This window comes from Colossoma macropomum, unplaced genomic scaffold, assembly GCF_904425465.1.
Source record: "Colossoma macropomum unplaced genomic scaffold, Colossoma_macropomum, whole genome shotgun sequence".
In the NCBI taxonomy this organism is placed as follows: Eukaryota; Metazoa; Chordata; class Actinopteri; order Characiformes; family Serrasalmidae; genus Colossoma; species Colossoma macropomum.
The window spans coordinates 19,177,570-19,191,264 of NW_023494786.1; the positions used below are offsets into that span (position 1 = coordinate 19,177,570).

Genomic DNA, 13,695 nt, shown 5'->3' on the forward strand with positions numbered 1-13,695 from the left:
AGAAATTCTAATATTCATGTGAATAATTCAAAGATTCCACTTTCCAATTATTATGCTGAAAATATCATTTGTAATCAAAATCCTTGTATTACGTTAGAAAACAAGGCTAAATAGACATCTTTTCCCTAGTGGTCTCAGACTTTTGGACCCCATATATTTTAAATAATTTTGGAAAAAACGTGTTGGGCTATCCCCTGCTCTGCTATCTCAAATTGCAGATGTTTCTGCTAGCTCTTGCACTATTTATGAATATATTTAGCAGATGCTCTTATCCACAGTGGTTTACAATGTTATGTGAATGTATCATTAGGGGTCTTGTCCAAGGACTCTCACTGCACAGCAGTGGCATTTCTTCCTGGACTAAGAATTGAACTATTGACTCATGCACGGTGCAGTATAAATGAAAAATAGGCCAATAGTATTTTAACAGTCCTTTATCAGGATCAATAATTCCTTATTTATTTGCTTTTCAGTTAAAGTTTAGTTATGTATATTCAGGTAATGAGAGCTAATGGGGTCTGGACTGGGGCTGAGACAGTTTTGATGTCAGCGCTCCAGACATGTTTGACATGTTTGATTGTTTGACAGTAGAAACTGACCAAGATGGTTCAGATACTTTGAGATAGGACAAATTCCAGGTGAACACTCTGATGTATTTATGGGCAAAGAAGTAGACGATACTTTGAGTGCCTCTCAATTGAGCACAAGAGCCAGAGGAGTGCAGATAGCTTCAGGACAGCTGTTCATGAACTCGCAGAACACTGCAATTTTGAAAAATTGAGAGAGAAATTTGTACACGACTGCTTCATCGTAGGAATAAGAGATATGACCCTGATAGGAAAAACTCCAGTTAGACCCACATTAAATGATATGCAAAGCTATTAGTCAAGTGAAACAGAGTGAAACAGAAAAACAGCAGCATGCTTTTCTGTAAAGCAGATGCCCATAGACAGAGGAAAGAAACAAGGCTCATGTTGTCTCAAAAAAACTCAGAAAGCAACAAGACACTTATGAACAAAAACAAAACAGAAAAACAAACTAACAAAAATATACACAAAAACATAAACATGAAAAAGTTCTACAAATGAACCCCCAAAGGGAAAAAAAACATTTATTCTCCATTCCATTTTTTAGGACTATCAGTTACTTTGTCTTCTATTTTGCTTTGCACTGACTTTCACATTAAAAAGCCAAACTATGCTTTATTTGCGATTAAGAAAATCTCATATATGTTGTTTTTTTGTCGGAAGGTCTCAAATGTGGGAGAATACCTCTTCGTAATTGGAGAGAATGTCCAGCTAATTACTCAGAGTGCAGGAAATGCCATAAAAGAGGCCATTATGCTGCAGTTTGTCATTTCAAACAGTCAATGCATGAAGTTTTGGGGGAGGAGGACATTGAGCAGGATGGCCTTTTTTGGGGGTAAAAAGGCACAGCTCTAGGTGGAACACAGACATAGTACTAAATCGGGATGTAATTTTACTCAAAAAAATTGCAGGTGCTGCAGTCACAGTTACTCCCACCATACTATATGAATACAGCACTGATGGGTCTTTGACTGCAACATTTATGGCCCTAGTAACAAACTGTTACCAGTGATGGGACAGAACTTGTGAGCTGAAAAGCAGAAATGGCAGTTGCTCAGTCTATCTTCATTGTGGACTTGTTTGACCCCTCCTAGGTCTACCAGCTATTGAGGCGTTACAAATTGTTATGTGGTTAAATGAGGTCAGGGGCATTGTTGTAACCTGCTCATGGGCCCTGGGGCTACAGGTGGCCATAGGCTATTTACACACTATTTCAGTACATCATTAAATATCCAATGTTTTTATCTATTAAATAAAAAGAGGGGACAGTTCCAATGTCATGTATTTTGATCATGGTAACCGTTGTACTGTTGTACTCTTGTAATAAACTATGGTGAAGGCCTACTGATAAAAATTGTTACTAAGTAACTTTGTAAACCATGTCAGAAAAACATACAGTAGCCCTACCATGGTTAGTGAAGCTATAGTAAACTATGGAACACTCAATACATTTTTTTTATTTTTATTTTTTTTGCTTCCCCCTTGCAAGATTTGTTGTTCTTTGCTTTTTAGAAATAAATTCATAAAAAGGGTCTCAAAAGTCACTAGGTCTAGCAGCTTAGGCTGGGATACGTTTAAAACAAGAGAATCAGTACAGATTGAGAGCCCATATTTATATGCATATTCAATATTTTTGCAGTAAAAAGAGACCATTCAATATTTTTGCAGTAAAAAGAGACCCAAGGCTAAAGCCCAATAGCCAGTCCCTAAACACACCCCTGGGATAGCTCCAGTTCTGGAGAGACAGAGAGGGCTGCCATCAACATATGCCATATATGATTGGCTGAAAAACTGATGCAGTTTCAAAAAAATGATGCACTATTTGTAACTCTGAACGAGAAGTGTTCATTGCACAGACAGAGTCAGAGTAGGCCACAAAGTGCTGCTAGAATAGGACTAGATGCAGAAAAAGTCAGGGCGACTGTGGTAATGCCCATACGCAAAACGTACAATTGTTTGTGGGCATGGCCACATACGTGGGTAGAATTTGCCCCCCTTTCACAGACACTCCAAGATCACTGCATGATCTACTGGCTAAAGAGAGCGAATAGGCATGGCAAAATTTGCAGCAGGCAGAGTTTGGAAAAAATGAAGGCTGACCTGGCATTAGACAGAGGACTAGTACAATATAAGACTAATGCCAAGACAAATGTGTTTGCTGATGCATTTGGATTTTGACTAGGAGCAGTGCTTACTCTAATTCAAGATGACAGTGATCGATGCCCTGAGGCTTTCATGTCCAACAGAACATTGAAATGCACAGGTAGAGAAGGATGTCTTGGCAGTAACATGGGCCTGTGAACGACTCAGTTCACATCTGCTTGGCTTTCACTTTACTATAGAGACAGACCACAAACCATTGTTGGCTCTATTAGGAAGTAAAGCACTAGCTTACCTGCCCCCCTAGAATCCAGAGATTTCACCTTAGATTGTTGAGATTTGATCAACACATAGTCTATATCCCAGGGAAGTTATTTGTCACAGCCAATGCATTGTCCAGAGCTTCAGTTGTGCACAGACAGTCCAAGGAAGAGAGCTCGAGGTTAAAGAACAGGTGTTGGTAAATGCAGTACATCAGTGTTTGCCAGCATCTAAATCAAAGTTGGAACAAGATTGCTGAACAGCAACCATATGCAGACAGAAGAGCTGCCTCAAAAGATAAAGCCCTGCTGGATCTATCAGGGTGAACTATACTTTGGGCTCTTAATGAAAGGGCAGATGACAGTTGCCCCAAAATGCGAGCCTGTTTGCATGAGGGACACATGGGTATATCCAAATGCAAAGTCTAGAAGACAGCAGTCAGCGTGATGGTTGGGCTTGGGTAGTTGTAGTTTACTGGAAATTGCTAAAGCAGTTTTGCAGTGTGACATCTATTTAAAACTCAGCCTAAACACTCAGAAGCCTTGATACCATCAGCTTTACCCAAGCGGCCCTGGCAGGGGTAGATCTCTTTGTCCTGAGAAGCACATTCTACCTTCTAGCAATAGACTGTCACTGAAGGTGGACTGAAATGGAAAGAATCCCTGTCACCACAGCCAAAGGAGTAATCACAGCATTGAATGCCATTTTCTCTAGGAATGGTCCACAGTTTTCCGGGGAAGCAGACAGGGCCGTTAAGACAGCCAAGACCTTACTGCTTAAAAATGACGACCTATAGAAGGCACTATTTTCTTTAACAGTATATTTTTATTACATACTACATTAAACTCTTATTTAAAAAAGGGAGGAAATTTCCACATAATGGGCTTTTTAATACATTGTTACCCCTTACTGGATGTATAATGAGTTGCATTAACAGACATAGTCAAGATTATGATTATGAAAATTTTATCGTTTTTAACGGTAATTCTGAGATATAATTATATAATATGTTGAACTGTGCTAAATATATCCAGACACATTAGGTAACAAGGTAAAGGGTTAGTTTTGATATCAAGTTTACTTTACAGGGGAACTCCACCGATTTTGCAAAATAACTTAATCACATGCAATTTACATGTAAACAAAATCATTCAGAGTGGTTTGGTGTGAAATGCGCCTTTCCAGAGAAATTTACCAAAATTGTTCACCATTACAGTACTAGGAACCAGATATCGTTATGTCTACACGACAAGTATTACCATTTTATCTGCCATCCAAAATGACCAGTGAACTTGCATGTGTCTTATAAGTTTTTATATGCCATGCTGATAATGGTAAAATACTGCTAAATCTGAAAAAACTACGCTTTCTTTGGATACTATTTTTCTACTACAGCGCCCTGCATCTACCTCTCCACCCTGCATGCCTTTTCTGTTGTTTGGGTTGGCGGCTTTTGCGTCGCACAGCGTTAGCAAAACTCAGAACTTATGCGAGTAACGTTATTCATCAGAGGAGCTGTGTACCAGAAATCCTGAAGTTGTGGCTAATTGTTTTAAAGCTACACACAAACATGAAAGTCAAACAACGAAGACTACTCAAGAAAAGTGGGAAAATGCAAAGCGGATTTCTTCAAATGCCGACTGCTAAACAAAACTGCTGCTCCCTCTGTTGTATTTTACACCACAGAAACTGGAATCAAGGTAAGAAAACATTTGTGAGTGAAACAGATTAGTTGTTGTTAGCCACCGCACATATATTAGTGTTGCCTGTCAGCTTACAGACTGTCTAAAGTAGGCCACACAGTGAAATAACTAGCTATCTGCCTCTATATCATACCTCATAAACTGCAGAGTAACAAGTGGTTTGTTGTTGAGACCAACAATTTCCATTCATCCTAGGTTCTTCTGCCTCAGCGCCGGTTGGTCTATCTCTCTCTCTCTCCCCCTTTTGGCTCTCTCTTCTTAAAGCCACTGCAATTTGTGTATTCTGGTTCAAATCGATTTGGGGCTACGACATTTTGGAAACACACCTCCTGGATCTTCCAAAATGGGTATGAAAACCGTAGAAATAAACTGTAAACAAAAGCTGCTGCTGGCTGTGGCTCCAGGCTAGAAAAAAGCGTGTTAGCTTGCGCACCTTGATCTCGGTTAGGAATGCGGGGAAACACGTGAGTGATCACGGAGTAATAGTTTATACTAAAAATACGTTTTATGCCAAAACTTTATAACTATCACAAGTCTCAGGTGTCAAGCAACGCATTTATAACCAGTGTTTGTGTAATACCTTAATGGGATAGAGCCATTAAATGCTTTGGACGTCTGGTTCCTAGTACTATAATGGTGAACTATTCCGACTCTGTAAATTTCTATAGAAAAGCACATTTCCCACTGAACCACTCTGAATTATTTTGTTTACATCTAAACCATTTAATGAGTAATTTTGGAAAATCGGTGGAGTTCCCCTTTAAGTCTATAGTGACACGGAAAATACAAGCAACTTCTGACTGCGTGGGCGGGGCTGGATCTGGTCTGACTCCACCCCTGTACCAATGGAAGCGCTGGAAAGACGGGGATTTTAATCCAACTCCACCCCCTGGACTTTTCTTTCTGCATTGACGAGTACTTGTGATAGGCTGTAACCTAATTCACTCACCACATAAACTTGACATTTATGATTCTAATATACCACTGAAATGAGTTGGGGAGCGACCCCCCCCCACCCGGCTCCATCGCTCAATTAATCAGGTTTATAAGGTCACAGGACCAGCAGCTGTCTCATTTCACTGTAGCATTGATCAGGATGACGCTTTTCCCACCTGTGTTCCTGCAGAATTTAGACAGCCGGAGTGTTTCTAACTGGGTTATTAGCCAATCACATCATAAAACACGAGTCTACACCAATCATAACGCAGGACTCGAGATGCTTCTAGCCAATCACAGCTTAGGACGTGTGAGATGCGAGATGCTTGTAGCCAGTCACAGCACAGGACATTACAGATTTCGAGCCAATCACAACGCAAGACGCGAGGTCCCAACCGCTGCGCAGAAGGCGTTTGTCGGAATACAGGTGTGAAAAAAACTCCATTGAAGCGGTAGCCCTGGAGACGCGGAGCGGAGAAACTGAGCGCTGTAACTTTACCCGGAGATGACATGACACACCAAACCGTATCGATAAACACTTCACCCTGAGGCGTCAGACAAGCTGTGTTTTACTCAATTGATTACTTTTGCCATGGGAAACTTTTCATTAAGCGGTGCTGCTCTACTCTCTGTTAATAGTGAGTTCTCTATGATGCTGTTTTTGTGAGAGATCCGCTGCGTTGTCCGCCTGTTTGGACATCATCATGCCCAGCCGGCAGAAGAAGGTCGTGTTCTCGCTTGGTGGAGCGCTGAGTTTCGGCACGGTGCTGCTCGTGGCGGCGGCGATGGGAACCCGCTGGTGGGTGAATGCCAGCGTGCTGTGCCAAACCGGCGCCCAGCTGGTGAACGCCACCGGCTCCGAGCTGGATAAATTTATGGGCACCGTGAGCTACGGGCTCTTCCACGGCCAGAGGCTGAAGCAGTGCGGCCTGGGAGGGAGACCACTCTCCTTCTCCTGTGAGTACAATGTAAAAAAAAGGTGTTTTAACTTAAAAAGGTGACGTGGCTCTAAACTATTTAAAATATGTTCAATTAAACACATTTGAAATAGTAAAGAACAACAAACACGCAATAAATTACACAGATAATTAACATAAACAACTTTCCAAATAACAGTTTACATCTCTGCTAAAAAAAAGACCATTAGAAACATTTGGGTGAAAAGCTGATGGTTTTGGTTTCTAATAGAAACTGGCTTCATGGTTAACATCAGAGACCACTAGTTTCCTGTATGACACCTTTAGATCCCATTAGCAAACAATCAAATGCATCTGATCAGTCCCAGAACACCTTTTAAACCATTAGAATTCTTTATCAACCTATCAGAAAAACACAAATACCATTACTAACTATTGCACACCACCAGGAACCAATAAAAACTCTTAATGGTTTCTATGATTTTTTTTTTATTCACTAGGAAGCGCAGCCTGAGATGATGCTAAAAGGTAATTCCACTGATTTATTTCTGCATAATTCAATCATTTATTTGTAAACCAACTAATTCAGAGTGTTTTGGTTAAAATGGTGCATTGTGGAGAAACTTACTGACTCAGATTTCTTTACAGTGGTGGTGATAGGAACCAGGGTGTGCAATGTTTACAATGCAAATATTGCTGTTTTATTTACTATCCAACATGACCAATTAACTTACCCATGTCTTCTGAGTTTTTATATGTCATAAATCTGAAAACAAAAATTTGGGGACTCCTTTGCCTTTCAATGCCTTGCATGTGCCTTTCTGCATGAATGCATTTTAAGCCCTTAAAATCCTAGGCTTATTACTTACTAAGGGTTATTATTCAATAACTACAATGCAAACTGGTTGAGCTATTCACAGGTTATAGAAGTGTGTCATAAAACGTTGGGCCTGCTGGCAGGCCCTGGCCATTTGAGGGGTTAAAAATAGGTTTTAGGCCAAAACCTTATCTCAGGGGTATAACAATGTTTCAGGCATCAGCCAGCTTATTTGTAACTGTTTTGTGTAATAACTCTCTTGAGATGTCTGGTTCCTATCACCACCACTGCAAACAGTTGTCTCTCAGTAAACTTCTCTAGAATGGCACATTTCTCATCAAACCATTCTGAATGACTCTGTTTGCATCTTATCTATTTAATTATGCAGAAATTTTGAAAAATTAATGGAATTTCCCTTTAAAAGACACCACTATGAGAAAAACACAGCTGAGCCCACATTACACATACATGGTTTTCTACATCTGCACATTACTTGCCATTGTCTTTCTCTGAGTGTAGCAAGTAAAGCGCTCAAATGTAACGAAATGGCTCCTGTGGGAATACTGGACACACACAAGCTTCAGATTTATGAAGTGCAATAAATTGGATCGTTTTGGGAGCCAGTGGGATGCTTTGGCTTAATTGAGATGCACTGGATGCTCCAAATCCCCAAATCTCCCTCTGCAGTGTGCCACTATGAACAAGTGATGTGATAACAGAGCATTCTTCACTAATGAGCTCTGGATGTGACCCAGACAGGGGGCATTCCGCTCCACAGAGCCACAGGCAGCACTGTGCTCCTGCTGCATCTCCACAGACCATGCAAAGATTTATGCTTTTGATTGAAAACGTTTGAGTAAACTGAAGCTTTGTGCTTGCTTATGTCACAGGCCTTTTGTCTGATCTCATCTTTTTAACCCCAGAAATGAAACCTTTACATAAAGACTGAACTGTAGGCTCTTTTCAGAAATTGCTTGTATTTATTCAGTTTTTTAAAACAAATCTAAAGGATGAGTAGTTCTATAACTTCATCACTCATCCATAATAAGTATTACTGAAATATTTATTGATTAATTCAGTTTCAATGAAGCTCCTGAAAAAAGCATCATAAAGCTCTCTGGAACTGCACAGGTATAGATTAAACACAGCTTGAGGAAAGTGGGAGGTGGTGTTACTTACATGACTACTTTTTATTTTTACATCTTCTGAGTGCATCGTGCACATACTGTTATACAGTCCCTGTACACTGTTGTATACATTATGCTAATCTGGTATGACTGAATTTCCCTTTGGGGACTTCTAATCTTTTATCTTATCTTGTTCTTCCTGTAGTTTTTCCTGACCTGGTGGATGTGATCCCAGCCAGTCTTCACGTGAGCGTGATTTTCTTCTGTGCTGTGCTCATCCTCTTCTCTTCCATATGTTGTGCCTTCTTCACGTACAATGCCTTTGGTAATCCGTACGAGACCCTGCATGGGCCGCTGGGCCTCTATCTGTGGAACATGATCAGCTGTAAGTACAAACACACTTGCTTTTATAGCGTCAGGAAATAGGTAACCTCAGTACCAAAAAAAAGGTTTTGCTGTTCCAGATTTAAAACATTAAACGTTTTTATAAAAGCTTTACAATCTTTGTTGACTCTGATATTCTATGTTAGGCTTGTTTTTCCTCTAGCTTTCAACCAATGTAGGGACATTTTTGGCCTGAAAATGTGCTAAAACAAACACACATACACACAGATACTCCTGTATCTGAACAAGGAATGTAAATAACTAACAAAAAAACAGTTGATCAATCAGTGTTGTTGGTTAAAAACTGTTCATTTATTTTTTAAAATTAATTTCCAATAACAACAGTTCCCATTTGAAAGGTGCTATGGGCAGTTGATTACACTAGATAGGCCACCTAAAATATGACGCACAGCTAAAAATAGTGCTTTTGGTACCACTTCTTATGAGAATGATAGAATAGCTACAAACATGTACCATAATGTAGGCAAACGTCTGCAAGCACTTAGAAATGTGACTACTATTTTGTCCATGAGTATAGTTGTTGGTCACTTTGTTTAAGCAAATCCACGTTCTTATGTAGGGTATGTTTAATATGGTTTCAGATCGTTTACACATTAATGCCTGACACCACCTATCAGTGCTTCATTCCACAATTCATTCATGTCTCAGTGCATTGACACAATTCACATGAAGAGTGCATATATCAAGTATTTTACAATAGCTTCAAACCTTTATTATTGATGTTTTGATGGGTCATGTTCTTGATTTTAGGCGTCAGTTAACGATTTGACTAATGGCCATTTGTTATCGGTCAAAAGGAGGCATAGATTTGTCTATTTTTTTATTGTTGTCTTTCTATTCGTTCTTTTTCCAAGCCCACACACATGTAATCCCTGAAGGTTCTTTTGAAGCTCTGCACTGTGAATCTGAGCCTCTATAATTTACTGATCAACACACTGAAATTGTTTTTATGTAACTCTTAGGAGAAGGGTTGGGATTAGTTTGCCTAATAAATAAATAAAGGCATGGAAATAAATGTATTTGTGCCAACTGGTCAGCCCATCACCAGTGTCAGATGACTCTGTTGTTACATACTGATGGACAGTGCCATTTTAATGGGCAGTTTAACCTGTCAGTGTAATTGGTCCCATTAAGACGCGAAGCGAGAATTAAGACTATTATTTACAGCACTCTGCAGTTCAGCCTATGGGTTATAGTGGCAAAGAGGAACAAACAGAGCATGTTTTAGAAAATAGTTCAGAGTTTAGTGCAGAGTTCAGGTATTAGTTATACAGTATCAGACAAATCAGTGATATCACAATAACAAAGTACTTAATTAACCAGTAACAGGAGTTATTAAACCAACAAACAAATATTGATTATGTTCATCTAAACTAACATTTTTTTAGTTTTTTTTTTTCAGGTTAAACTGACAAACCATTTTTTTCAGAGTGAATATAAAAAATCATTACATCAGAGAGTCATTACAAAATGGTGTATCTTTATTGTACAGGAACAAATGAAGTAATAGAAACTAAAAAGCCCAGTACTTCATATTATCTAGCAAAGAAAAAGCCTCAGATTAATTGGCCACATGTTCTCATTTACATCACACTTAATGTCCTCTCTTGCTTAAATATGTACAAATAAGCACTTGCTTATTGTTTTCTGGCCCCATAATGGACTGTCCATTGTGAACAAAATAACTCCAGGACTGACAGCTCAGGAATCAACCGTGATTGGCATATTTGCACATAATTTACACGTTTTTTTTTATTTTAGGGCTTTGAATGTCATCTGATATAGTGTTTGTGACTGAGCAAGTTGACTGCCACTTTATTTGTGTTAGTTTCTGGTATTCAGTGTAACATTGTATGTAAGCGTTTGCAAATTGAGCTACAAACTGATGCACAGTTTTACTGACTGACATTGTGGTCACTGAATGCATTCTGTTCTCAGCCAAGCAAGAAAATTGTTAATGATTTGGTCCAAACAGAGTGTTGGTAAATATATGAAGAATTTTGAAAAATATCTCATCACTGAAAATGCTTGTTAGCAATTGCAAAAAAACTGTAATGATATTTTTTGCTTCAGTTCTGTTCATATTTACTGGTATTTTTAAATGAGCTTCTCCTGGATGCCAGCAATGCACCGAAGTGCTGCTAAATTACATGTTTGCAAAAGTTATAATTCGCTCTATGTTATAACTAATAAAGACCAAATTTAAAGGACCACTTAAGAGAATGGAGATTTGTGAAAAAGTTCTGTGGGCTTTAAATTTCAGGATGAATGATGTTCCTGTCAATAAACTAAAAGATTACAGTTTGTTTCTTCTTTATTTTGTTATATAACTGGAGTTAATAGAAATTTTTTTTAAAAAAAATCAAGTTGTAAAATGACTACTATGCTACTATTATTTTTAGTTATGTGACATACTTTGTCCCGTTGTGCAGGTCTGTGCAGCTGTCTGGTCCTGATCCTCTATGCAGCAGAAGTCAAACTGCACCGCCTGTCTGAGAGCATTGCTAACTACAAAGAGGGCAGCTTCGTCTACAAGACACGCAGTGAGAAGTTTGACCGCTCCTTCTGGCTCATATTCTTGGTCTTTCTTGTGCACTGCCTTAACATCTTACTGATCCGCCTGGCGGGGGTCCAGTTTCCTTTCCAGGGGGCCAAAGAGTCTGATGCCACCACGGGCGCAGCTGATCTCATGTACTGACCAGTCCTATTGTTCACCAGCTCTGCCACCCGGCACGACATCCTATCGTGGCTATTAGCGCTTCTCAATAGCAGCCTTGCATCTTGCAACATCCGTTGTTGTGGTTTGTTTACTGATGAATAGGCAAGGCACATCTGAGCCTCTTAAGCTTCATCCTTTCACTTTCAGAAGAGGCATAGGCCTTGGAGTTAGAGTCCTGGCTGTGTCTGAGAGAGCTGTCTTATCTATCGCGCTGCAGGGTGGCTAGTGGAGGCACCCAGTCTTTCAGCCACACTCCTGATTGCGTATTCTGTTCACTGCCACTGCAGTTAAGGCTCAGTATTTTAAATGAATTGATGAAATGCAGAAATTGGTTTGCTCAGCTCTGTTTCTTCTGTAAGGAAACTATATCTTTCGTTGTATTATGTTTAGCATTCACATGCTTTGTAACACTACCCTAATGCACAGTGGTTAACTGTATTGGGTAACTGTTTATCTTGGATATGCTCTTGTTTAGATGTCCAACCACAATGTGCCATGGATCATGACTGTTATGAATAGCAAATGTACTTCAAATTACGAGAACCTTTGATATTAGCCTTTAATGTGAATTATACTTATTTATATTGGTTAATGGAGCACGAACAATAAACATGGAGGGTACAAAAAGAATGTCAAATTTGAATAATAATTAAAATACTTCAAATGTACGTGATACTTTAATAGTGTGTCTGTATAAGTTAACCGTTTTAATGTATAGATGTGACCAATAGGGACACAATTGTATTGTAAGATATTAGTGATTAAAGTCCCAATCAGAAACTGCTGAAACAGTTCAATAACTGACCAGTGTCTAGATCTGCTTCTGTAAAAGGAAAATTATGTACCTGTATATAGTAAATTTTGGTGGGTGAATGTTTTCTGCAAATGTGCTGAAAACTGGCCTTGCAGGTGAACTGATTACTGAATGAGGCTTGAAAGGAGTTTTTGTGTTCGAGTAAAACTGCTTGTTTAAGATTTAGTCCTTACTCTGTGTTGTACTGCATCTATGAAATGATGAACTTCATCCTTTAACATTTAACACTATTTTTGTTGTTTTGTTGTTTTAATGCTGCAAAAGCACGTACAACTCAAATCTGTGATTTTCAAATAAAATGAGTTTTTTCTTGATATACTGATGTTGTGGTGTCTAAATGCTATGTAGACATGTGGAAATGTCACACTGAGTGAAAAGGTTTGTTATTTACTTATTTCAACATTTATGTGAAACTTTAATGTATTACTTTTCTATGTAATTTTAAATAGTCTATTTTATGATGAATGGACCAATAAAAATGTTCCAAATTCACTTGGAATAAAACCTCTTCATATTAATTTACATTAAAAGTAAGGAACATTTTTGCCCTCTCCTGAAAAGTTAAGATGTTGGAGGTATATGTTTCTCATTGGACCGCAATGATATTCTACAAATTATTTCTGTCTTTATCTAGAAAATAGAAAAACATTTCACAAAGATGCAAATATGATATTACTAAAAATAAAGGTACTAAATATAGTGCATGTCTGTCTAAATACAACACTATACTATAATTTTCAGATCATCTGAAATGTAGAAAATTATTTTAAATTAAGGCTTTAATGCTGGTATACAGAGGTTCTGTGCAGGTACATTTTTCATTCATCAAGGTACAAACAATGTAAATGTTCCCTCAAAGGTACAACAGTGGTTGTAAGGTCTAATTGTGAACCTTAAAGAAGTTTTTCCAAGTGAAAATTACATATTTGCACGTTTTCATCACCTAATGTTTAAAACAGAACAATAAAATAAAAGCCTGGAGACGAGACGGGGTGTGTGGAGTCAATGCAACTTAGAAAACATACGTTCAGTGGATTATGGTACAGTTATATTCCCTGACTAAAGGTACTGAGATGTACCCTTGAGGGTACCACCCCAGTGACAGGAGGGGCACTGCCCTAGTAACAGTTTCATACCTTTATTTCTGAAAGTGTAGGTATATTATTTCAAATTGAAAGTGCTGGAGTGTTACAAAAAATGACGCAACAGAAAATCTCTGTGTGCCCTTATACTGCATGTTATAGTGGATGTTATAGTGGATGTTCTGCTGTTATTCAAAGGCATTATGTGTTACAGACCCATGACATGG

General features: G+C 38.7%; 1 protein-coding gene across 1 annotated transcript; it reads left to right on the forward strand.

The window, feature by feature from the left end:
• The first annotated feature begins 6,291 nt into the window (after window positions 1-6,291).
• On the forward strand, window positions 6,292-11,551 carry clrn1 (clarin 1). The gene is made up of 3 exons (XM_036555668.1): window positions 6,292-6,544; window positions 8,654-8,833; window positions 11,286-11,551. The coding sequence occupies exons 1-3, from the start codon at window positions 6,292-6,294 to the stop codon at window positions 11,549-11,551; spliced, it is 699 nt and encodes a 232-aa protein (XP_036411561.1).
• Window positions 11,552-13,695: the final 2,144 nt, after the last annotated feature.